At 35.8% G+C, this 27,836-nt stretch overlaps 3 protein-coding genes across 3 annotated transcripts in view; 2 read left to right on the plus strand and 1 right to left on the minus strand.

Annotated features, from left to right (window-relative positions):
• Window positions 1-2,314: 2,314 nt before the first annotated feature.
• On the plus strand, window positions 2,315-6,586 carry LOC100266537 (ferredoxin, root R-B1). The gene is made up of 2 exons (XM_010660506.3): window positions 2,315-2,495; window positions 5,933-6,586. Exon 2 carries the CDS (start codon window positions 5,941-5,943, stop codon window positions 6,388-6,390), a length of 450 nt encoding a protein of 149 aa, XP_010658808.1. The 5' UTR covers window positions 2,315-2,495; window positions 5,933-5,940; the 3' UTR covers window positions 6,391-6,586.
• Window positions 6,587-11,042: 4,456 nt separating this feature from the next.
• On the minus strand, window positions 11,043-12,846 carry LOC100244193 (replication protein A 14 kDa subunit B). The gene is made up of 3 exons (XM_002267544.4): window positions 12,656-12,846; window positions 11,601-11,862; window positions 11,043-11,376 (listed from the first exon to the last, which is right to left on the minus strand). The coding sequence occupies exons 2-3, from the start codon at window positions 11,857-11,859 to the stop codon at window positions 11,312-11,314; spliced, it is 324 nt and encodes a 107-aa protein (XP_002267580.1). The 5' UTR covers window positions 11,860-11,862; window positions 12,656-12,846; the 3' UTR covers window positions 11,043-11,311.
• A 3,222-nt stretch (window positions 12,847-16,068) lies between these two features.
• The window catches only part of LOC109123661 (protein MICRORCHIDIA 7-like), a 76,239-nt gene continuing 64,471 nt past the window's right edge, over window positions 16,069-27,836 (plus strand). The window contains exons 1-3 of the mRNA XM_059741902.1: window positions 16,069-16,250; window positions 25,796-25,847; window positions 26,519-26,715. Of these exons, the coding sequence (XP_059597885.1) occupies window positions 16,069-16,250; window positions 25,796-25,847; window positions 26,519-26,715 (431 nt within the window). The remainder of the gene's footprint in view (window positions 16,251-25,795; window positions 25,848-26,518; window positions 26,716-27,836) is intronic.

Below are 27,836 nucleotides of genomic sequence, written 5' to 3' on the forward strand. Positions count from 1 at the left end.
TGATAATGATAATAATAATAATGATAGCAATGACAATAATAATTAATGATAATGATAATAATAATTATAATGATAATAATGATTAATAATAATAGTAGTAAATATAATGATAACAATGATTAATAATAATAGTAACAATCATAATGACAATAATAATAATAATAATAATGATAGCAATGACAATAGTAATTAATGATAATAATAATAATAATTATAATGATAATAATAATTAATAATAATAGTACTAAATATAATGATAACAATGATTAATAATAATAGTAACAATCATAATGACAATAATAATAATAATAATAATGATAGCAATGACAATAGTAATTAATGATAATAATAATAATAATTATAATGATAATAATGATTAATAATAATAGTAACAATCATAATGACAATAATAATAATAATAATAATGATAGCAATGACAATAATAATTAATGATAATAATAATAATAATTATAATGATAATAATGATTAATAATAATAATAACAATAATAATGACAATAATAATAATAATAATAATAATAGCAATGACAATAATAATTAATAATAATAATAATAATAATAATAATTATTACATGCATCCATCAAGCCCAAACCCATAATAAAAATAAAATCACCCTAGCAACCCTGGTCTATTCCAAGTCCATCAGCAAAGCCCAAGCCCAAATCCAAACCTCCAAGTCCACCAGCAAACTTTCAAGCCCAAATCCAAACCTCCAACTTTCAAGTCATCATCTTCCTCACCTCCGGAGACGGCGACGGGGGAAATGAAGGCAAGGGAGGCAACGCCGGAGGGCCTCGAAATCCGTCCAGGATGCCCGGTTTCCGCGCCGCCACCTCGATTATCGCCATTTGTGCCGCATCCGCCGTCGCGTTCCAGCGTCGGCGTTCATGAGAGGAGCCCGCAGCTGCGGCCTGGTGTCTGCGCACGAGGATGGAGCCAGCAGCCGCGGCCTTTGCAGGCGCGTGAGGGGCTCCTTCGATCAAACCTGGCCGTCTGGGGGAGAAGCTTGCCACGCGCGTCGCCGACAATGCTGCTGCCACCGACTTCCTGTAACGGGCGGGCTGGGTAAAGCGGCTTCAAGGGGCGGCGGTGGCGACGAGGGGAGAGAGTCGAACTGGCTGCAAAGGAGGAGGACGGGTCACCTTTGCATGGCTCCCATGCACGCATGCACGGAGCTTCATGTACGCGGAGAAGGAATGAAATGACTGAAGGGATGACGCTTGGGACAGGTGGTGGAAAGTGGCAGGGAGGAACGGGTTCAGTGGGTGTGGTTAGGGAAGCGAGCTTGATGGTGGAAGGAAAAACTGAGATGGGGGTGTGGCAAATGAGGAGTAAGCTATTATATATTTAATCAAACATCAAACTCTAAGAAGATAAACTATGTTTCAGTCATTTGAGGGAAAACGGAGAAAACAGAGAAAGATAATAATAGGATGAATATCATAGCAAAAACCAACAAACCCTGCCTAGGATCAACGATGTGAAGAGAGGAAAACCAAATAATGTAATGTAAGAACGCTCATCATACCTGAGTCCTCAAGCGAGGGTAAAATGGCTTGCCTTCTGCTCCAATCCCCCTTCGTCCCCTTGATCCTTCCTCTGCTCCAGAGAAGTCCACCCTTTTCTCTTTTTCCTTTTTCAGATCTCCTCCTCTTTCTCCTTTTCAGTCTTCCTCAGCAAGCCAGCCGTTGCTTCCTGCCATCCGCCGCACTCCTCTGCCCGAGCCAACCTCCCATCAGCCGTCTGAGAAAAAAGAAAAAAAGAAAAAAACAAAGAAACTCCCCCCTGCTTCGCAGCCTCGGGGGGGTCTACATATATATTATTATTTTATATTTAAAATATCAATAAATAATTAAAATAATAAATATGAAAAATGAAATATTAAAAAAAATTAAAAAGACATCTTCAAGTCAACACATTAAATAAAAAAATAAAAAGATAGAGATATCACGGATGAGGGGAAAAAGAACAAAAAAAACTGATGTGGTATGGTGTCAACATTATTAAATAAATAAATAAATAAATAAAATAAAATAATAATAATAATAATAATGACAAGCTCTTTGACTTGTTATGTGAAAATAAAAATAAAAAATAAATAAATAAGAAAAGGGGAAAAACTTAGGCGGCTCATGAGAGGAGGCTTACAGGCAGCTTTGGAATATCGATTGAGTGCAAGAGTTTATTTCCCTAAAATTCATTTTCTTGGAAAGTCAAAAAGTCACACTTTCTAAAAATGATTTTTTTTTAAACACGTGTAAACATGATTCTCCCATTCGGAAATGCCATGTAATGCAATTGGCCTGTGATGTGGACTTACGTCACCAGTGAGTAGGAGAGGAGGTTTCCAATATATGAAAGGCAAAAACAAGGTTCATCCCTGACTCACCGTCCACTATATAGAGACTAGTTAGGGCTTATTTGGGCTTTGCGATCCCGTGATCTCTAGCGTCTCTGTCTCCTCTCGTGCCAAGAGTGAGTCTCTTTCTCCTTGATCCGCGTTTCTTTTATTTTTCTACTGAATTTGAGTTGTTTTCGTAATGGGCTTGTGTTGATTCGACCTGCTGCTGAGAAAATGATGGAAAAGAAAAAGAAAATTTTTAGTATCTGGTCCCCTTTTTATTGTTGACTTGAAAGAACAAAGCCATTTAATCAAGTAAACCTAGGACATCCTGCTTTTAGTTTAGGTGGGCTTTCCGTCTTTTGGATGCACCAGAACGACATAGGGCATATTGTTCAATTTTATGTTTAACTTTCATTTCTTTCGGTTTCTGAGTAACCAAACAGGAGATACAGGATTTATGTGATATGGAGTAACTTTTACAGTGTCTTAGTAATTAAGGGGGCTAAATTAAAGGGAGAGAAAAGAAAAATTTTCTCATTTGCCTTTATGGCATAACGGAATTGAATCCATGGAAAGGGAATGGATAGAATTGGATTTCATTGCCTCTTCCCCTTTTTGACATTGAGAGAATTTAAAGAAGAGGAGATTTGACATGTTTTATTCTTCACTTTATGAAAAGTGATGATAGAATATGAAGGTAAAAAAGTATCAAAAGTATGAGAAGTGTGAACAGAGTCTTCCTCCCTTGCAAAAATGCAAAATTATACCAGTGGGGGGCACAGAGGATGTGGACAGGGTAGCTGCGTTATTTGGGTGTAAAGTAGGAAACTGCCTACTACTTATCTAGGTTTACCCCTTGGAGCCCCTCATAAATCAAGTAGAGTTTGGGACGTTATTGAGGAGGGATCCAAGAGGAAATTGACTACTTGGAAAAAACGATACTTGTCCAAGGGAGGAAGACTTATCCTTATTAAGTGCACTCGTTCAAACCTCCCAATCTATTTTATGTCACTTTTTGTAATTCCAAAGAAAGTGAGAATCAGATTGGAGAGAATTCAAAGGGAGTTTTTGTGGGGAGATATGGAGGAGAGGAGGAAGATGTACTTGATAAGTTGGTCGGTTATTTGTAAAGATAAGAAACACGGAGGGTTGGGGTTAAGGCACTTGGAGGGATTCAATCAAGTTTTGTTAGGAAAATGACTTTGGAGATTCCCGTAGAGAGGGAAAGTTTTTGGAGGAAAGTCACTGTTGGAAAATTTGGAGAGGTGGAGGGGGGTTGGACCACTAGAGAGGTGAGGGATTCTTATGGGTTGGGCCTTTGGAAAGACATTAAAAAAGGATGGGAGGAATTCCTTCTTAGAACTAGTTTTCGTATTGAAAATGATAGACACACGAAATTTTGGTGGGACATTTGGGTTGGGGATTCTAAGCTAAAGGATGTTTTTCCTACGCTGTTCAGAATTGCTGCCCATAAATCTGCTTCAGTGGCTGACTTATGGGGGAGGAAAGAAGATGGATGAGGCTGTTGGGAGGTACACTTTAAAAGATCTTTCCAAGATTGGGAATTGGAGGAGGTGGCTTGTTTTTTGGAACATATTTCTGAGGTAAAGGTTCAAGAAGGGGAGGATTTCTTAGTATGGAAGAATGATGGGAAGGGAAAGTTTAATGTTAAATCGTATTATAGGTCTTTAAGGGCTGAGAATTGTTTTTTATTCCTAGCCAAAGAGATTTGGGGTTTGTGTGCTTCTCTTAGAACTCATTTTTTTGCTTGGGACGTAGTTTGGGGAAAAAAAATTCATAGTAGACATGTTAATGAAGAGGGGTTGGCCTATGATCAATAGATGCAGCCTTTGTAAAGACAATGAAAAATTGGCGGACCACATTCTGATTCATTGTGCTAGAACAAGAGAGTTATGGACTTTCTTGCTATCATCTTTCGGACTGGTTTGGGTGTTCCCAGATTTAGTGAGAAATCTTCTCCTGGAATGGAAAGTTAAAGAGTTAGGGAAGAAGAGGAGAGTAGTTTGGAGATTGGTTCCGATTTGTCTTTTCTGGTATATTTGGGTAGAGCGAAACCAAATAACTCTTCTGAGAGGAAGAGTTGTTAGACCAAAGTTTGAGGAACCTCTTTTTCTGTTCACTTTTAAAGTGGTCCTAGCAGTGTTTGGATTTAATCGTTTCCTCTTTTCTGAATTTTTTGGGTGATTGGCATGGTGGTTGGCTTTCTCTCGCTCTAGGTTTTTTCTTTCTTTTTGCAGCCGGGTTTTGGCTCTTTTAGTATACTACCTATATACATAGGGTGCGCCCCCTGTTTTGGCATTTTCTTAATTCAATCTACCTTTGTCTATATAAAAAAAAAAGAAGTGTGAACACTGTCTAAACTTTTTGTGGGGAAATTTGTCATTTTCCAATTCCTCTCCTTTATGAATTTAATGGGTTAATTCCTTGTTCCGATCCCCCCATCTCCCTTTTCTCAGTTGACCATTTCTTTAATTTTAATCTAGCCAATAACAAATTATAAAAAGCAAACAATCCTATCTCATTTATTTTCCTTTCCACTCATTGAATTCTTTCCCGTTTGAGATAGAATGAATTCCTCTTGAAATACCGATCTATGTTTCCTTTCCCAAAATTCAGAAATATTCTACAAAGGATATTATTCCAGATTCATGCCAGTGGAGAAAAATGACTTCATTTTAGATCCAAATTCTTTGTTTGATTTGAAGGGCATTTATTAGTTTGTGGATGTGTAGTGATCTTCCATACAATGCAAATATGAAGATAGAAGCAGTGCTTGCTATGGGAATGATGTTAGAACATGCTTCCCCTTTATTTCATAGTTTGTTTTTGCTTGTAAGAATTGTTGTTAATAAATCTTTAGTTAGATGAAAATGGCCCATTCTCAAAGCAGTAGGTAATTAAGAGTTAAAATCAAATTCTCTTTATGCATATATGACATTTTTTATGGGTCTTTTATGATTTCACATGTAAATATTGGCTACATAATTGCAACAGCTTGTCTCTGGATACATAACATGCTTTTAATTTAGCATTAAAATGAAGTCATGTGATTGCACTACAGCTGTCTGCCATTTCCTGCTGCCAAAATACATGATAAATGGCGTGCTAATAGTTGATAGAGTAAGGTGGTGTTTATTTTTTTGGCTTTTTGCGGAAAACAATTTGTTTTCAGAATTTAGGTTGTTTGTTTTTCTATTTTTTCATAACTTATTATAAACTTTTTACTAAATAGAAAAAACCAAAATATGTAGTTTTTTTCTAAATAGAAAAAAATAATATATTGATTTTTCTTTACTTTTTAATACTTAATAGAAATAAAATACAATAAAAACAAATAACCTAATATTTAACACTATTAAACATTAAGGTTCTATTTAGAATTAAGTAAAAAAACAAACACCACCTAAATGATTTTGGGGCGAAGAAACATTGAAACTACCCTTACAACCATAAAAGACAGAGTGTTGAATGTGGCGGTGGGAGCCAGGCATTAAACTCTAGTAACCAATAAATCACTGATGAATCTTATATTTTGTGCTGGGTTTAGGTGTAAATATGTCTACCGTGAGCCTTCCTACGCCATTCTTGTTCAAAAGTGCACCCTTGAAGAAATCTTGTGCCTTGATCAGGAGTCCAGGTTCTTTGGGTTCTGTGAGGAGCACCTCCAAAGCATTTGGGCTGAAATCTTCCTCCTTCAGAGTATCTGCAATGGCAGTGTACAAAGTGAAACTGATTGGTCCAGACGGTGAGGAAAGCGAGTTTGATGCCCCGGATGATGTTTACATCCTTGATTCGGCTGAAAATGCGGGACTGGAACTGCCATACTCATGCAGGGCTGGAGCCTGCTCAACCTGTGCAGGGCAGATGGTGTTGGGATCTGTCGACCAATCAGATGGATCATTCCTTGACGAGAAGCAAATGGATAATGGTTACGTGCTGACCTGTGTTTCATACCCAACTTCAGACTCTGTAATTCATACTCACAAGGAAGGGGATCTCTACTGAGTCATGGAAGGTTGATGGTGGCTCGGTGATATTTGGTAGAATTAGGACATTATGGGCCGGGTGCCGATGTTGGCTATTGAGTATTTGGGATGAGATTTGTTTTATGTTATTTGGGCACATCAATTCTAGTATATGACTTAGCACAAAGCTAGAATTCGAGTAGAAATTCTCAGAATAAATTACTTGTTGGTGATCACATGGGAACTAGTCACTGATTCTGGATTTGGATGGTAAAATTTTTTGGCCTTAAATTCAGAGATTTGGGAAGTGTTGGGGTTGGGGTTGGGGTTTGGGTTTTTATAGAGGGGAAGGTTGTTTTGGTTGTGGTTTAAGAGTGGGAGAATGAAGGAGAGATTTTGCAGATTATCATGGGGTTGATGTTGGTGAAAGTGCCAGAGAGAGAAGGGGATTTTGAAAGGAATTTTGTGGGTAGCGCATTTCTGTGGGAGATAAGATATTCCGAGAGGGAAAATGAAAGAGGGCATTTTTTCTAGGACAAGCAGAGGGTATTTTTTAAAATTTGGGAGCACTTGTGGAAGTAATATGAAATAATGCAAAATTTTAAGTGCTTTTAGATTTGTTAAGATAAATTTGATTTTGGCGCTCCTTTGAATATATTTTTTATTTTTTATTTTTTATTTTAAAAATAAAAAATAAAAAATATCATTTGTTTTTTGACCCATAAGAGGTGTTCATTTGTTTGATCCATACCATAAGTGCGTGGTGTGGATAATTGTTGTATTCCTTGGTTTAGAACAAAGATCAAATATGCTTTGCAAAATATCAGGTTGTATTTTGAATTCAATTTTAAATTTTGCTCATTTATTTTTCTTGCTAATAAGCCTAATTTAGAATCCCCAATAGTAATTTTAGAAGAAAGAATGAAAACATTTCCTAATAGTTGAAAAGATAAAAAGATTTTCTCATTAAAAAATAAATATTTAATAAACTTTTAAAAATCGCTTTTGTAAGCAAATCACTTAAAAAAATTATAAATTATTTTTCTAAAAATCACTTTTTTTTTATATAATATAAGGTAAATTTGACTCATCTCCCATAACTTTATGGGTTAAATACATGTAATTACTAAAAGTGAAAATAACAAATGAAAAGAATAAATAAGCCCATAAACATTTTATTTAGTTCATATCCAAACACTAAACGGTTCCTTTTTAAAACATTTTACATAACGTTAACAATGATCAGTCCGTAAGGGCTCATATGGAGTATTTGACATAGTCAGCTTGAGAGGATACACAATAGGCCGGATCAATGTTAATATCTATATATATATATATATATATCAAAGTCTGTAATACATATTACAAGTTTGGTCTAAAATTAATGAAAACTACAGCTTTTTAATGAGCAATAATCCAACCAAAGAGGGATTATTCAACAAACTTAAAAGGGTGTTTGATAAATTAATTTATTGACTTAAAATGACTTAATAATTTAATTTAAATTATTAAATAAATAAATATATATTTAATAAAGTAACTTAATATCACAAATGAATTTAAGTATTAAATCAAAATAATTAACTTATTCTTAAATTCAATTTTTTTTGTCTTATTTGTCCATGAGAATATATTTAACAACCATAATTCTATATCCATGATTCATTATTTATAATAAATATTTTTAAATTATTTTATATATTTAAGTATGAATATTTAATTAAAATTTTTCATATTTCAATTTCTTGTTTAAAATTAATAAAAATAAATATTAATTAAAATTAATAATAATAAACATTAATTATAATTAATGAGGGTAAATATGTCAACTTAATAACTTAAAATAAATTTTAAGTTAATTTTATCAAATAACTTTCATACTTAAAATAAAAAATATATAATAAGTTTTAAATTAACAACTTAATAATAATTTAACTTAAAATCAACTAAAATTATTAAATAATAAATATTAAGTGTTACTTAACACCCGCTTAGTATACAAATAGTCACACTTTTCTCTTAACCATCTCAAATCATTTCTTCCCATGCAATTAATTGTTTTTTAGTCAAAACATTTTATAAAGTTTAATATTTATTATTAAATGACTTAAATTAGTTTTAAATTAAATTATTGACTTAAATTTATCACTTAATTTTTTTAATTAGTATTAAAGTTATTTGATAAAATTAACTTGAAATTTATTATAAATTGATATATTTATTATGTTAATTAATTTAACTAATATTTATCCGCATTGATTTTAACTCATTTATTTTTATTGGTTTTAGTTTACAAGACATTATACATATACAAGATAATCATAGGATATTTATTATAAAAATAGGTCATGGATGTATAATTATAATTATAAGGGTTTAATACATTTTACCCTCCCATATAGCGTATTTTGCATATTGCCCATTCGAGTTCAAAATTGAGCAATGTACTCTCCAACCTTTATAATCGCATGCAATGTACATTTTTTGCGAGACGATGCTAATTTTTTTAACAAAATGACATATGCTCTCCATGTGATCGAGAGCAAACTGATCAATTTTTTGGGTTTATTACACTTTACCCCTCAACATAGAATGTGTTTTATATATTACCCCCTTGAGTTTCAAAATCGAACAATGTACCCTCTATCCTTTATAATTATATGCAATGTGCATTTGTTGAGAGACGACGTTTTTTTTTATATATATATAGAAAGGTATGTGATCTCCACATGAATGAGGGCAAAATGGTCAATTTTTTAAGTTTATTACACTTTACCCCCCAATATATAATGTGTTTTGCACATTGCTTCTTTGAGTTTCAAAATCGAGCAATGTACCCTTCATCCTTTATATATGCAATGTGCATTTTTTGAAAGACGACGTTATATATATATATATATATATAGAAAGGCATGTGCTCTCCATGTGACTAAGGGCAAAATGGTCAATTTATAAAACCCTAACTAGTTTGCCCTCCTCTTCCTTCGTTCTTCTTCTTTTCTCTTCATTCTTTCTCTCTCCTTTCCCAATCGATGACTGCATCGATTGAAATTTCAACCTTGAAACCTAACTAGGTAAGTATTTAGAGATGGGCTTTGAGGAAGGATGTGATGAAAACAACAAAAAACCAATATTCCATTTTATTCAAACCGATAACTCCCACAATTCAACATAATTGAGTTCATGGCTATAAAGAGTTGAAAATTCAACTTCAATGTCAAAGCTCTAAACCCTCTAAAAGATAGAATTAAAAAAGGAAAAAAAAAAACACTTCAATTCGATATGATTATCGTTCACAACCAAAGATCCAAAAAAACCAAGCATTTTGAGAAAACCCAAATCAAGAATTTGGAAGACCCACATCATACAATTTTGCAATTTTTTTGACAAATCTTAACGAAATCAAAACTTTTCCTTGGTGGATATCTTTTTACAAGTGAAAAACAAATGTCCAAATGTTTATCTAGCACCGACCATAGTGGAAATAAGGAGAGAAACAATGGAGAGAAGAAGAACAAAGGAAGAGAAAGCTAGTTAGGGTTTTATAAATTGACCATTTTACCCTCGATCACATGGAGAGCATATACCTTTCTATAAAAAAAAATAACATTGTCCCTCAAAAAATACACATTACATACAATTATAAATAATAGAGGGTACATTGCTTGATTTTGAAACTCAATGGAGACAATGTGTAAAACACATTATACGTTGGGGGACAAAGTGTAATAAACCCAAAAATTAACCATTTTGCCCTCAATCACATGAAGAACATATGCCTTTCTATTAAAAAAAATTAATATCGTCTCTAAAAAAATGCACATCACATGCAATTATAAAGATTGGGGAGTACATTACTCAATTTTGAACTCGAGGGGATGGTGTACAAAACACGATATAAGTTGAAAGAGTAAAGTGTATTAAATCTTAATTATAAAATATAATTTCATCAATATGAGTAAATAGGTAAAAAAAAGATTTAAAATTAAAAATAAATTAATTATTTTAATTTAATACTTAAACTTCAAATATTAAATTATTTTATCAAACATGTTTACTATTTAATAATTTAAATTAAGTTATTAAGTTATTAAGTCATATTAAGTCATTAAATTGATTTCAAGTGTATTTTATCAATCAACATCTTTCAAGACTTATATTAAGTTTTGAGACATCTTTCCAAAGATTTACTAAGGTTATATTTGGTTCCCAAAAAATACTAAGGAAATAAAAAATAATAGTAATGAAATTGATTTTCTCATGTTTGGTTGTACCATAGAAAATTCCAAAAATAAATTAAATCTAATTAAAATTAGTTAAAAACTTATGCATTTTGAAATTATTTAATTTTTATATTGATGAATTAAAATAAATAAAATAAGTTTGAAATAGCAAATAAAAATAATTTATTGATTTTAATTTTATTTTATATTTTCCTTCACTTTTTTTTTTCCTTAAGCTTTTCCTCCCTATTTTCTTTCCCTCACATTTTTCCTCAAATTTTCTAAGAACCAAACATAGCCTTAGTAAGCATTTCACTTCCAACTTTACTCAAGGATTTCAAATTTTCTTCTACTATAAAGTACCTAATTTATTTAATGAAAGCTTATTTTTTTCTCCATAGGATTTGTTAAAATACACTTCCCCAACAAGTAATTTAAACAATTAGTTGATAATAGAAGCAACTAACAGTGGCAAAAGAAGAAAAACATTGGAATTTCATTCCTGTTTCAAACCCCATATGGCATCAAATATTCTATTCACCTTCTCAGCAACCAAACAGAACATAAATTCAACTCTTAAGCAGTTCTAATGCAACAATGGCCTGAGCATAGCCAAATTCATGAAAACTATAACAAGAAAAACAAAGCTACTATAAACAAATACAAAACCCAACCCCCCAGGAAATCAGACTATCTTTTGTTTCCTTCATACCTTGAGCTAAACCTTGCCATTGCCTCCTACAGGAACAGACTTTTAAATTCCCCATTTGCAAGCAGGCATAACTGATTGTATGAATGTGTGTCTGCAAACCAAAAGTAGTTTAGAGGCAAGATAATATTATGGAAAAATTATATATACTACAATGCAATTATCCTTTGATTTCAGCTTAAACTTGAAGTTCAATGAAGCACAAAGAAATCCAACTCAAGTTCTTTGGGGACTTCCTCGTATTCCATATGGAAGAGGAATGACTCCATGAAAATTTAAGTTAGAACAAGAAAAATGAATTGGGTAGTGAGTGAGTACCAAATGTGCTACCGAAGTTAGTCCATATTTCAGCGCGAATGGACTGGTTACTGTCAGCAATGCCAATCACCTCAATATAGTTCATCACAGGAACAGATGGGGGAGAGCCCTTAATAATCAATTGCTGGTCATCCACAGATTTTCCGGTCACAACGCCTCCATCAAATCCAATAACTTGAACCACAGCCCTAACCTTCCGCCCTACATACGTTCGCAACAACTCTGCGTTGACAAACACTGCAGGGCTTGATGTATCCATATCCTGCAAAGTAACAACCCCATCGAACTCAAATCAGGTCTTGGGACTAGATTTGCACTTGAATTAACCCTAAGATCTGAAAAACCAAATGGGATTAACTCTTCTTTGCTTTATAGAGAAGGGGAGGGGGGTTGGGTTCCACAAGGAATTTGAGATCTGTCTGCTACGTCTTGCCCAGAAAAGCATTAAGATTTTGGTGCAATGGTTCAACATAGAATAAAAGATCTGATTCTAAGAGTTGTCAAGTTTGACCCTTTTTGTTTCTTTATTCCCTCATCTATATGTTGGAGGCTATTTGTTGTTTATTCTCTCGTTGTCATCTGCCTCTTCACATGTGGGAGAGGGTGTTACTAGAAAACAGCTATGAAAAGCCACTCTCTCCACTGATTTCTTTGCTCTTGGCGTCTAATTCCCGAAGGAAATGATGGGTTAAACCAAAATGGTTCTAGAAATAGAAAGCATCAACATAATGATAATGATAATGATCATTCAAAACCTGCATAACAACTTCTGATGATTTACAAAGCAAAAGCTAAAAATTAAAGGTATGTCCCTACGATAATACCAGGTATGATGAAGATGCAAAGAGCACCAAGGAATGAGAAACCAATCTACTGAAAAGATTTGAAGAGGATCCATAAAAATCAAAGAACAAAAAAAAAAAAAAAAAAACCAAAATCTGGAATTGTTTCTCGGTAAAGGGGATTATCATCAAGCAGTTGCTATTCACACCAAGAAAGAAGTAGAGCTGAATATCAAAAAAGAATTGAAGAAGCAGTGGAGATCAATTACATACCCAACACAAGCTTTTTCTTCTGAAATCTTCAAATTGTCGACGGAAAAATCGATCGATGTCAGGGCTTTTAAATGGTAAGTCAAAATATGGCGGGAAATTTGGGAGTGGTGGGTGTCTTGGCGGGAAAGCTAAAATGCTTTATTGTCTTTTCTATAAGCTGTCTCCTCGTTCCGCTCACTTTTTGGTATCAGCTTATTAGGAACATGGTTTGAAATAATGTTCCGTCTACTTGAATTTTATGGACCATTAATAAAATATTGAGACAAAAATTATTGAAATATTTAAAAAAATAAAATAAATAAAAATATATATGTTAAAGTCATTTTATAAGTATAATTTACCTAAGTATTGTCAATGAGAAAAATATTAATAAGATTAATCTTAATAATTTTTTATTTATCTTATCCTATTAATTTTAATTTATAAAATATTAGAATTTCATTTTTTTATTTTAATATTTTTTGAATAAATTTATATTTTTAATATTTTAAAATAAAAACATTCAAAATTAAATAAAATTAAATGGATATATAAAAAAAATTAAAATTCAAATGGTAATAATTTTTTAAAATAGGATTAATGAGATAAATGATATACATTTAATATTAAAATTATAATTTATTTAATTCAAATAAATTTAATAATATAAAATAAAATATATATGATTTTTTAATATTTATATTTTCTATATTTAATTATCATATAAATGATATAAAAAATATTTTTTTAAGAAAATTATAATAATGGTTTTTAAATTTTTATTAATCAATAAAATAAAATAATTAGAATTAATTAATTAATTTGTTTTTTAATAGTGAACTTTAACATGTTTGTTGTGAACATATATTTATAAATCTTTTGGCTTGAGTTTGAATCCAACGGCAAAAAATTGAATTTAAAGGGTGAGATTCTAGAAAAATGGGTAAAAAAAAATGGACTTTGAATGTCAAATATTGTGTTGACTCTCTCTGATAAGTGAATATGGTTATCGTTGAAATTTTGTGACATTTTCAAACCATGATTAGGAATAACAAATAAAAATCAATCTTTTTAATCCATTTCTTTTTGTTTTAAAAATTGGAATTTCTAAATTTTATTTATGAGGAACAACTTCTAAATAAAAGGTAACAACCAAACATATCATTTAAAAATGATTGAATACATTTTTTTAGGATTTAAAAACCCCAAAATGTTGTTCTTTATAAAAAATTGTTGATGACAATAATTTAAAATTATTTACCCAAATTTTAGGATTTTATGGAACTGATTTTTAAAACACTGTTTTAGAATAGTTTTTAAACTAGTTGTGTAATATTTTTTAAAATAAAATTTTGTTTGAAAATTTGGAATTTTCTAAATTTGTTTATTATGTTTTTAACTATTTTTTTCACTTTCGTTCGGTGCTTTACTTTTAATTATTTTCTATATTTATATAATTTTTTTATAAATCACCTTCATAAACACAAATGAAAATGATTAAAACCGATTAAAATATGTTACAAAGAAATATTATGTTTTCAGGGAAAAAAAAAAGAGTTAAAAAACTACTTTCTACTAGAAAACTACCAAACATATTTTCAAGATTGAAAAACGGATATCTAAGAATAAATAATTGTTTTTAGAAATAATTACAAACAAACTCTTAGATTGTTGTGACATCTTTAAATGTACATAAATCATCAAGCCACAATAAGATGTGATGAGGGGTGGGCATAAATGTGGAGAAATATAAAATAAAATAGAATAAATTTTAAGTCACATTTGATCATGTTTTTTAAATTTTGTTTTTAAAAATCATTTTTAAGTTAAATTGAATCGGATTCGAGTTAGAAAAGATATGGTGATAAGTCGTAACATCCCTCTAAACCTTAAAGTTAGGTCTCTACTAATTAAGGTAAAACAACTAAGATGATTGATTAATTAATTTAATAGATATCGAGACTGATCATGATAATAATAAGGAATAAATAAGCGAAATAGATTTGGAGTGTACCTTAGCTATGAACAATAATATGCTCGAAGAGAAAACAAGGTTTGTGCACAACAATAATAAGCATAAGCATATGATATCTCTTGTATATTCTTAAACAAGGCTAAATCAATCATTCACTTAATAAATATCGTAATCTGAATCAACTTAATGAAGTACATCATGTGTATAGAGTGGTCTCACCACAACCCATTTTAGTTATGTATGGAATAATTATATAAATTTCATTAATTCATAAATTATGAAATTTATTTGTTTTTTTTTTAAATAAAGAAAAATATAAAATCATTAAAAACTAGAGAAAATGAAAAGAATGCATGTGTAGACCCCCCAGGAGCTTTAGTTTTTATTTTATTTTATTATTTTTTGACGGCCTCTCAAGTGAGCTGCTCTTGGGCAGCTAGAGAGGATGGGTGGTAGCCACCAGATGGGACGTGTAGCAGCAGGCAAGATGGCTTGCTGAGGAAGACACAAACAGGGAAGAAAAGGGAGAAGAGGGATATAGAAAAAGCAAAGGAGGGGGATGGCCACAGATGGAAGAAGGGATTTTTCGGGCCGTTCAGGAGGATATTTTTTAGAGCAGAGCTGAGAGGGGGCTGGCTTGTTTTCGACTAGAGAGGATTTTCTCAAAAGGAGCAACGGGGAGCTATGTGACTGGGAGGGTTGGGGTGGATCACTTTCAGACGTATTTATCCTAAAGCAAAACAGACATTTGAAAAGAAAGAAGATCAAAAGGTAAGTGTGGGCTCAAGGTCTCTGTTTTCCTAATTATTCTTTTTTTTTTTACCTTACTCTTCACTGGTTTCTTTGCATCATTTAGACCGAATGTGGGCTTAAAGCTACACTTTTGATTTACTTGGGGATCTTTGAGATGGATATGGGTTGCTTGTTATTGTTTTATATTAGCTATTCCATTGCATTTTGCTAAAAATTGTTTTTACTCTGTTTTGTTCGTATTGTGAGTGCATGAAAATCATGTTTTGTTCATATTCGATTTGGTCTCCCCCACTCAATCAGCCAACTCACTAATAATTCATGCGGTGAAGCCTTGACGGACATCCTATGCTATTCGTGTTATTATGCTCTGTTTGTGGAGATGTCTCTTTGCTATAATTTTTCTCTGTTTTTCGACACTCATCTGAATGCATGAGCTATAAGGAAGAAGGGTGAGTCATGGCCTCTCACGGCAGCCTTCGCGAGTCAAGATCATCGTTCTCGTTTCTCTCACGCCCATATCTGTCATACCCATTTCCATCACTGATACCCATCTTCAGCTCATTTCTTCATTTTTTTCCACGTACATGAAGTCTCACGAGCACGCCCACCTTCAGCTTGTCATCTTCTTAATTTTTTTCATGCCCGTCACTCCTCTATTTCCAAATCTCGAATTTCAAATCTCGAAATATAGAGAAATGTGGAGAAAATGGGCAGTTTGGGAGAGATTTTGACACACCCGGGTGACATATACCTGCTGTTGAAGCTGAAAATGGCGGATTGCCATGTCAAGAAGCAGCTCCCTCCGGAGCCGCGCTGGGTCTTCTGCTACACTCTTCTCCACAAGGCTTCTCGCGATTTCAGCCTCGTCGTTCAACAGCTCGACACCAGGTTCTGCAACGCCATATATATATATATATATATATATTTTATTTGGTCCTTCAAGCATCCCACGCTGCTGAGGATGATACGCGTGTTTCCCACAAAAGTCAAAGCGCCCATTCTAATAGCTTTTTATCGTCATATATGTGACTGTGGCTGGCATTTTGCATGTGGTGTAAATTAACTTCAATTATTTAGCCCAAATCTGCAAGAGTTATGGGAAAGTGGGTCATGAAAAAAAAAAAAAAAGTTTGAATCTCATTTCACCACCAAACCATTATTTAATCATTTATTCAATTCTTTTTCTCTCTCTCACTTTTTCCATAACTTTTCTCCAATCCACCTTTATTCACGGGCAGCCCACTTATCCATTTTATTTACTTATTTATTCATTTATTTTATTATTATTTATTCATTTATTTTATTTTTATCAAAGTTTATTTTTTTTTTCAAAACAAATTTTCATTTTCAAATAATTCTCCAAAGTTCGAATTTTCCAAAATTCTATTCTCAAATTCTTTTTTTTTTTAAATTCCTTTTTTAAATAATTCTTTAAAATTCTGATTTTCAATTTCTTTCAAATTTAATTCTCAAAATTCAAATTCTTAAATTTAATTCTCAAAATTCCAATTTTCAAATTTAATTCCCAAAGCTCCAATTTTCAAATAAATTCCAAAAATCCAATTTTCACTTGAACAATTTTAATTCTACTCCGATTCTCAAACCTTATGTTTTTCTTGGTTTTACATAAGCAAGAATAATGAATTTTCATAATTTCAAAATAATGGAATTTGTGAGATTAATTCATGCAAGATCAATCGGGCTTTGGTGGGGGCCCAACATATGTGATATGCCTTATGATTGATTGATTGTTTGTTTGATTTAATTGCCATACATGATCGATTTTATTATGCTCTATGACATGCTGGAAATTATTCCTTAATTGTGCGCTAACTTCACTTCTTGATAGCGCTTTATGGATTACTGCCCAGGTACGCATCCACACCCGCTCGGGTCATTTTCTGTATGCATGTTTAGATTCTCACATGTGCATGATCACTCTGAGTATTCATTGATTCCCTCATCAATTGCCATGATTGCTTTACTTTATTAGTAGAGACCCCATTTTAGGGACTTAGAGGGGTGCTACGGTCTTTACCGTACCTTCCTGATAAGTAACCTAACCCTCGAACCTGATCCGGTTTTTCACATACCACATTTTCCAAAGTAAGGAGTCACACTTAGGGTTTTTCTTTCTTATTTTGTTTATCCTTTAAAAATAAAACAAAAATAAGTGGCGATTCCAAGTCTTTTTTTTCTTAATCAATAAAATCAATTTTTCAAACAAAAATCGAGCTCGCCTTCGAGTGGGAAACACATGAGCCGAAATGCGGGGTCCACAAAATGGCGACTCCACTGGGGATCGTTTAGAGGGTCAAGCTTGAACTTAAGATGAAACAAACGTGGCGATTGATAGGTCGATCAGTGGATACCTATTTCTTGATTGCACATTGAGAGTTCCCGATACTATTGGTTGCATGCTTGGGTGTTTGTTTTTACTGGGGACATTGACATGTTGATTATGATGCTTGTTTATCTTGATTGAGGATTCCGATTGTGGTGATTTTTTCCCGTGCTTCATTGTTATTATTTGTTCGAGACATTGATATGCTGTTTATGTTGATTGATCATCTTACCTTGCTTAGCATAGTAACTCTGATTTTTGCCATGTTTTGTTCTGATCACTTCACATGTATAGACTCGACATTGTATATCATTTGATTTGACATGATTGTTTCTTTTGGGTTATATATTATCTTGATTATCATAGAGCATGCTACCATTTGTCAGATATTTTTCTCGATTAGTTTGTGTGTAGATTTGGATGATAGATACCTGTTTTGCATGACTGTTTGTTGCATGACTTTTCTCATTCCGTGTGATTGCATGCTTTTTGTCTATGTGGGTCGCACTTCTATCCCCCTACCTCCAAATCTCTTGGTTTCGGTCATTCCTTTCATCTAGGCTCTCACTATTGCAAGTGTGAGGCCTTCTGTGTGCTTGCTCTCTGACCGAGCCAGGGATTAGGAGTAGGGTCTAGCGACGGGCTATATCGATGTACGGGAGCATTCTGGAGGAGAGCGACACTTTGATGTCAATTGGAGTCCGATCATTGAAGACCTGTATAGCCCGGAGCTAGGTTTCATGGATATTTGTGTGGTCAGTGTGTTTCCTTTCCCGTTTTAGCTTCCTAGGTTTTTCAGATGCACCCACACCATCACTGTGCACTCTAGTTGACTATTGAGTGTTGAGAGTTTGAGAGGTTTCACCATAGGAAACCCCCTAGGATGTTGAGGTAGTGCATGTGTGGAGGTGATGACCACCTTGCATGGAAGCGCCCCGTCTCTTCGGAGGCGTGTAGAGGGTTGTGTATCGCCGGAGGGTATGATCGCTTCTGCTAGGGATTTTTAAAGTCTACCCATATCCATTTAGAGCCACCTTGACCTCGTAGGTTGAGCCGTAGATCCTTCGATTAGGACTCCCTCCCTACACGTGGGTGCATCTGAGGGCCTTCAGAGCCTCTTTAGTTACAGTTCGGATCCAGTATTCCCTCTTTTTAGTCTCCAGTTGAGAGTGTTCGGAGATCGGTATGAGTTTGAGTATCGGTTGGATCACCTTTCGTCTCGTCGCTCTAGATTATGTTTTTTACTTGACGAGTTTAGCATGTTTTCTCCCTAGGGTTTTCGTTCTCATTTCTTGGCTCGACACACCCCTTCACTTTGTTATCACTCACTCGATGTTTTGGGATATGTTCATCGATCATGATTATCTTGTTTTTGTATTGTACACCTATCACGGGCTCAGTACCTCATTTCTTCGTTGGATACTTGATTCAATTTTCAACTCGATGCTCATATGTTCATTACAAAAAGGTGAAAGGCGCATTTTAACATCCACACTTTTTTTCGAGAGATTCGTCTTGATCACCTTATTATTTTTCTCTTATGGAGCTCGAGTCGAAAGTTGAGTTAAAGATATATGTTTATTGATGAAGTATCGATCTCGTGATAGCGTGTTTTTCACACCTCTTTCATCTTGGATTATTGATGGGAATTCTCTAGTCACATTTGTAGCCATCTCACAGTGGACACCTTTATGGCCTTAGAGTTTCTATCATATTTCCAATTTTAGATTGCCATCACAGGACCATATATCATGATGTGTTGTACTTTTGACTTGGGACATTTATTCATTTGCACATCACGATCACTCTAGCCTGACCTATCATGGAGGATATTGAGCTTTTTGACCTAGGATCAGGAGATCGACCTAGGGAGTTTGAGGCTGTGACCCATTTCACCTTTTGATTACAGCAGTACCATACCCATATTCACACCTTGACTCTGTGGACTTGATGACTTACCCATTTTGAGCCTGACATGACACCACCCTTTGGTACTACTGTACGACTTTACTACCCTTGTTCGCCTTATCATGCTACAGTACCATTGTCTTTCCTTTCCATCATTTCCTTGATCTGACTAGGTAGAGTCCAAGATGGCTAGACCCGAGGTGAGCTTTACACGATGATAGATGGATCATGATGAGAGAGTGGTTTGACTGTTTGGCGATATTGTTGAGATAGAGGGGTTATCATGGAGCATCCAGATTTGAGTCATTGCACATGACTTCAGAGAGTCGGGATGATTAGAGATGGTGATTTTATGAGACGATAGAGAGTGGCTTGTGATGATAGAGAGAGTTGATTTTCAGAGTACATTGATGGTTATCATAGAGCATCAGTGAGAGCTTTCACACGATTTCGGAGGAGTTGACATGACCTATGTTGGATGGATGCCAGTCTTTAGTATTGGCCATGTGAGATCTCGAAAGCACGATGTTCGAGGTTTTGGTCAAAGGATGGGTGGTCATCATTTCATGAGCCTATTTACTTTATCACCCTCATATATAGAGTTACCCGTTGCTAGCCCTTTGAGCCTCGCACGAGCATGTAGCCTTTTCTTTCATCACCTCATCTACCTATTACACCGGGTTGGGGACCCTGTAGTGCTTGCATGCTATGTTTGGATACGTCATGAGTTCCAGACCTGACATACATATTCGAGCCTCATTCTTCACTCTTCACTGTGATATTTTTTGCTTGGACATCATTTCATCACTATTTTTCGATATCACATACCACTACTTGTGATATTCGTTCTCTGCCTTTTCCTTTCCTCATTGATTACTCGACATTATCCTTGTTTCACATTGAGTGGTGGTTTTTCACAAGTCACTGCATGGAGGATTGTCACATTCTTTCCTATCATTCACCCCATGGGCAGTGGTTCAGAGATGTTATTTTGAGGGGTTGTCTTGTTAGTGATGATTCATGTTACATTCGTATGTGGAGAGGGTTTGATCATTTGGGTATGTATTTTCATGGGAGTTCATTCATTATTGATCAGAGTATGCGCAAAAAAAAAAAAAAAAAAAAAAAAAGGAAAAAAGAAAAGAAAAAAAAAGAAAAAAGAAAAAAAGAAAAAAAAAATATAGCGCATTGTTCATTTTATCGTTCTTCATTGGGCATGTGTATGGACGTGCCGGGTTGCTTCATTGAGTTCATGTGTTAGAGAGAGTTCGTATGAGAGCTTCTTTCTGAGATTCATCTTGATGTATATTTTGGATGAGAGTATAAGTCATCCATTCGATTTTTGTGAGAGAGACGAGCGACCTTTCTTTAGTATCTCTGGGTCCCTGTTCTATCCATCATTCCATCTATTTCGGATGTGACTACTTTCTATGCTTTGATGCAGGTTGACCATCACTCATTTTTCTATCTCTTTGTTTTCTTGTATCTTTGTTTTGTTCCTCCATTCCACCCTAGCTCTTCTGATTTCTTTCTTTTCTCATCCTGCTTGATGTTTAACTTGGGATTGGTACACACACATCATACTTGTTCATTCGATGTGACCATTCATTTATCATCACTTTTCGTGTGGGGATCCCTAGGTCCGGGACTCATGACGTTTTCTACGCATTGCATCTCATGCATGAGGGGTATGGGGATTATATCATTGGGATCTTTGAGCCTAGTTTCCTTTCATTTCTTTCACCTTATTACCTTAGCCTACGTTACGTCCCGAGTTTGAAGACCACCCTGAGGCCATTACTTCACATTGTGTTTGACAGCTCACACATGGGCAATACTCGAGATTAGTCGGAGATTATTCCTCGGAGCATGATGGATGGGGAGTTGAGATGATGATTTACACTGGGGCGTACCCCTATTATCAGTGATGGATTTTCAGAGGCGTCGTTATCTACACTGGGGCATACCCCGCTCATCGATGATGTTTTCTTTCGGGATGATGCTTTGCACTGAGGCATAGTCAGTTTGCTTCTTCACTTGGGTTATGATGGATTAGGAGTTTCGGGATGACCTTACACTGGGGCATAGCCACTTCAGATAGCACTTTTATTAGAGATACAGTCACTCTACTCGATACTCTGCATTGGGACACTCTACTCATTGATGGTTGATTTTTGAGATGATGATTTATTTTGAGGCATAGCCCTCTCATCGATGATGGACTTGGATTTTTCATTGGAGCATAGTCACTTCAGGTGGTTTACACTGGGGCATAGCCACCTCATTCACATTCATAGAGCCCGGGGATTCTTATTCGTATGGATCATGTTGAGATGTTTCCATTTTTGGCATCAGGAGTGGAGATCGATTGATTTATTGATATGCACTATGCGTGGTCATTTTCAACAGTTGTTGACTCGGATGCATTGCTTTACACTGAGGCATATCCATCTTTTGGAGGGAGATCAAATTGGTTCTTGACATTGGAGCATCTACCAGATGATATGGAGATTATTGGACTATTTCATATTGTCCTCATTGCATACTGGGGCATAGCCACCTAGTTGGATGTTTCGACATCGGGATTTGGCTTTTTGTTTGTGATTGCTTACTTCTGATGGATTACGGAGCTATTGACACCTTGGGTCTAGCCTCCCCGACATACCTGGATGATCTCAGATACTTACATACCTCTCATTTCATACTCAGACATTTCACCATGGATACTTTCGTGCCTTCTATCATACCAGAGCCTGACCATCACCTTCTTTTACCCTGCACATCCTACCGTGACACATGACCTCACCCTTTTCTCAATTAGGAGGAGATGTAGATCAGTCCTCGATCACCTTGGTTGTGCTTTCATACATCTTTTGGACTTTAGGTTCAACATCTTCCATGATGGCAGGGCCTGACAGATTGTTGATTTATTAGTGACGATGTTTTCACTTTGACAGTTGGCATGTTGAGTGTTGATTTTCTTGTTCTTTCTCATTTTGAGTATTGATCATTATTGTTGTTATTCACCAGTTAGTCTTGTTTTGTCAGCATGGTGTCACGATACATGGTCCTGTTTGGCATTACCTATTTGAGGTTGAACATTTTCATTACATGATGGATGAGCATATTTCAAAGTACAATAATTTTGAGACATTGTGTATCTCAGTCTGTTCACTGTCACATACTAGGGCATACCCTACATTCGAGAGCATCGGGCTTTCCATAGTCTTCATTCACCTTTTGATCTAGTTATTGACCCTTGCGAGTTGTCATATTGGGGCATACCCTTCTTCCCTAGGATCATCGGACCTTTCACAAGCTTCATTATCTTTTGACCTAGTTGTCGATCCTCATGAGTTGTCATACTGGGGCATATCCCCTTCGACCGAGTTTGCTTGCATCGTTATCTGGGTTATCCTTTGGCTTTGGGCCATTCGATCGACCATCTTCCTATCAGTTTGAGTTTTCAAGTCGAGGCCGCACCTATATCGATCGGCCATCTCCTTGTCATGTCAGTTCAGTTTTTGGGACCGCACCTATAAATCGGTCATTCGTCATGTTAGTTTGAGTTTGAATTTTGAGTCGGGACCGCACCTATATCGATCGGTCATTTTCTGTGTCAGTTCGAGTTTTCGGGGCCGCACCTATAGCGATCGGCCATGTTCCTATCACTTTTCGTGTTTAGATTGAGTTTGGGATCGCACCTATATAGATCGGTCATTCATCATGTCAGTCTGAGTCGGGGCCGCACCTATATCGATCGGCTATCTTCTTGTTAGTTTGTGTTTTTCGAGTCAGGACCGCACCTATATCGATCGGTCATTCGTTGTGTTAGTTTGAGTCGGGGCCGCACCTATATCGATCGGCCATCTTCCTGTCATGTCAGTTCAGTTTCCGGGGCCGCACCTATATCAATCGGCCATCTTCCTATCAGTTCAGTTTGAGTCGGGACCTCACCTATATCGATCGGTCATCATCATGTTAGTCCAGTTTTCGGGGTCGCACTTATATCAATCGGCCATCTTCCTATCAGTTCAGTTTGAGTCGGGACCGCACCTATATCGATCGGTCATTGTCTTGTCAGTTAGAGTCCGGGGCCCACCTATATCAATCAGCCATCTTCCTATCAGTTCAGTTTGAGTCGGGACCGCACCCATATCGATCGATCATTGTCTTGCCAGTTTTCGGGGCCGCACCTATATCAATCGGCCATCTTCCAATCAGTTCAGTTTGAGTCGGGACCGCACCTATATCGATCGGTCATTGTCTTGTCAGTTAGAGTCCGGGGCCGCACCTATCTCAATAAGCCATCTTCCTATCAGTTCAGTTTGACTCGGGACCGCACCTATATCGATCGGTCATCATCATGTTAGTCCAGTTTTCGGGGCTGCACCTATATCAATCGGCCATCTTCCTATCAGTTCAGTTTGAGTCGGGGTCGCACCTATATTGATCGACCATCTCCTTGTCATGTCAGCTCAGTTTCTAGGACCGCACCTATATCGATCGGTCATCATCTTGTCAGTTAGAGTCGGGGCCGCACCTATATCGATCGGTCATTATCTTATCAGTTTGATTCGGGGCCGCACCTATATCGATTGGCCATCTCCTTGTCATGACAGTTCAGTTTCTGGGACCGCACCTATATCAATCGGTCATTTTCCATATTAGTTTGAGTCGGAACCGCACCTATATCGATCGGTCATCATCTTATAGTTTGAGTCGGGGCCGCACCTATATCGATCGACCATCTCCTTGTCATGACAGTTCAGTTTCTGGGACCGCACCTATATCAATCGGTCATTTTCCATGTCAGTTTGAGTCGGGACCGCACCTATATCGATCGGTCATTCGTCATGTCGGTTTGAGTCGGGGCCGCACCTATATCGATCGACCATCTTCCTATCAGTTCAGTTTGAGTTGGGACTGCACCTATATCGATCGGTCATTGTCTTGTCAGTTAGAGTCCGGGGCCGCACCTATATCGATCGGCCATCTCATCTTCATGTTAGTTCAGTTTTTGGGACCACACCTATATCGATCAGTCATTATCGTGTCAGTTTGAGTCGGGGCAGCACCTGTATCGATCGGTCATCTCATCTTCATGTCAGTTCAGTTTCTAGGACCGCACCTATATCAATCGGTCATCATCTTGTCATTTCGTGTTTAGTTTGAGTCAGGACCGCACCTATATCGATCGGTCATTGTTTTGTCGGATTGAGTTGAGTCTTGTTCACCTCCGAGTCACGCCTGCATAGTTGAGTCTTCTTTGCATTCTGAGTCACCATTATTCCTCCATTTTGGTTTTTCAGAGTTATTTTCCTCACCTGGTTACTTGATGCTTATCGCCTATTCATCATTGCTCTTCTAGACTTCCCCTTCCATTGCACATGACATAGTTCTTTGAGTCTGTGACGCATATTTCGATCATGCTGTTGGGCACCTTACACTTGGCATTCTCATATAGTTCGCGTAGGGTAGTCTCCTTCGGGCACATTCTTTCTTGTACTCCAGGGTGGTTCGACCGTTACTCATCTTTGACATCGATCTTCGAGTCACTTTTGGAGACATCTTGGAGAGAGTGTGGATCCTTGGTGCAACCTTAGAGGCGTTTTGAGATGTGCTTTTTCTTTTAGGGTTAGAGCATTTGTGTTCATCTGTTGGTTTGAGTGAATTCTTATTTTACTAGTGTCCTTTTGGGGGTCTCTTTCGTTCTTCGATAGAGTTCACTTCATTACACTCACTATTCACACTTTCTTTTCATTCCAGTATTCATATTCCTTGCACTCGTGAACTGTACCGAAGATGGGCATATTTGTAGACCCCCTCGAGGAGCTTTAGCTTTTATTTTATTTTATTATTTTCTGACTGCCTCTCAAGTGGGCTGCTCTCGGGCAGCTAGAGAGGATGGGTGGTAGCCACCAGATGGGACGTGTAGCAGCAGGCAGGATGGCTTGCTGAGGAAGACACAAACATGGAAGAAAAGGGAGAAGAGGGATATAGAAAAAGCAAAGGAGGGGGATGGCCACAGATGGAAGAAGGGATTTTTCGGGCTGTCCAGGAGGATATTTTTTAGAGCAGAGCTGAGAGGGGGCTGACTCGTTTTCGACTAGAGAGGATTTTCTCAAAAGGAGCAACGGGGAGCTATGTGACTGGGAGGGTTGGGGTGGATCACTTTCAGACGTATTTATCCTAAAGCAAAACAGACATTTGAAAAGAAAGAAGATCAAAAGGTAAGTGTGGGCTCAAGGTCTCTGTTTTCCTAATTATTCTTTTTTTTTTACCTTACTCTTCACTGGTTTCTTTGCATCATTTAGACCGAGTGTGGGCTTAAAGCTACACTTTTGATTTACTTGGGGATCTTTGAGATGGATATGGGTTGCTTGTTATTGTTTTATATTAGCTATTCCATTGCATTTTGCTAAAAGATGTTTTTACTCTGTTTTGTTCGTATTGTGAGTGCATGAAAATCATGTTTTGTTCATATTCGATTTGGTCTCCCCCACTCAATCAGCCAACTCACTAATAATTCATGCGGTGAAGCCTTGACGGACATCCTATGCTATTCGTGTTATTATGCTCTGTTTGTGGAGATGTCTCTTTGCTATAATTTTCCTCTATTTTTCGACACTCATCTGAATGCATGAGCTATAAGGAAGAAGGGTGAGTCATGGCCTCTCACGGCAGCCTTCGCGAATCAAGATCACCGTTCTCGTTTCTCTCACGCCCATATCTGTCATACCCATTTCCATCACTGATACCCATCTTCAGCTCATTTCTTCATTTTTTCCATGTACATGAAGTCTCATGAGCACGCCCACCTTCAGCTTGTCATCTTCTTAATTTTTTTCATGCCCGTCACTCCTCTATTTCCAAATCTCGAATTTCAAATCTCGAAATACAGAGAAATGTGGAGAAAATGGGCAGTTTGGGAGAGATTTTGACACACCCGGGTGACATATACCTGCTGTTGAAGCTGAAAATGGCGGATTGCCATGTCAAGAAGCAGCTCCCTCCGGAGCCGCGCTGGGTCTTCTGCTACACTCTTCTCCACAAGGCTTCTCGCGATTTCAGCCTCGTCGTTCAACAGCTCAACACTAGGTTCTACAACGCCATATATATATATATATATATATATTTTATTTGGTCCTTCAAGCATCCCACGCTGCTGAGGATGATACGCGTGTTTCCCACAAAAGTCAAAGCGCCCATTCTAATAGCTTTTTATCGTCATATATGTGACTGTGGCTGGCATTTTGCATGTGGTGTAAATTAACTTCAATTATTTAGCCCAAATCTGCAAGAGTTATGGGAAAGTGGGTCATGAAAAAAAAATAATAAGTTTGAATCTCATTTCACCACCAAACCATTATTTAATCATATATTCAATTCTTTTTCTCTCTCTCACTTTTTCCATAACTTTTCTCCAATCCACCTTTATTCACGGGCAGCCCACTTATCCATTTTATTTACTTATTTATTCATTTATTTTATTATTATTTATTCATTTATTTTATTTTTATCAAAGTTTATTTTTTTTTTCAAAACAAATTTTCATTTTCAAATAATTCTCCAAAGTTCGAATTTTCCAAAATTCTATTCTCAAATTCTTTTTTTTTTTTTAAATTCCTTTTTTAAATAATTCTTTAAAATCCTGATTTTCAATTTCTTTCAAATTTAATTCCCAAAATTCAAATTCTTAAATTTAATTCTCAAAATTCCAATTTTCAAATTTAATTCCCAAAGCTCCAATTTTCAAATAAATTCCAAAAATCCAATTTTCACTTGAACAATTTTAATTCTACTCCGATTCTCAAACCTTATGTTTTTCTTGGTTTTACATAAGCAAGAATAATGAATTTTCATAATTTCAAAATAATGAAATTTGTGAGATTAATTCATGCAAGATCAATCGGGCTTTGGTTGGGGCCCAACATATGTGATTTCCTTATGATTGATTGATTGTTTGTTTGATTTAATTACCATACATGATCGATTTTATTCTGCTCTATGACATGCTCGAAATTATTCCTTAATTGTGCGCTAACTTCACTTCTTGATAGCGCTTTATGGATTACTGCCCAGGTACGCATCCACACCCGCTCGGGTCATTTTCTGTATGCATGTTTAGATTCTCACATGTGCATGATCACTCTGAGTATTCATTGATTCCCTCATCAATTGCCATGATTGCTTTATTTTATTAGTAGAGACCCCATTTT

This window comes from Vitis vinifera, chromosome 13 (genome assembly GCF_030704535.1).
Source record: "Vitis vinifera cultivar Pinot Noir 40024 chromosome 13, ASM3070453v1".
NCBI lineage: Eukaryota > Viridiplantae > Streptophyta > Magnoliopsida > Vitales > Vitaceae > Vitis > Vitis vinifera.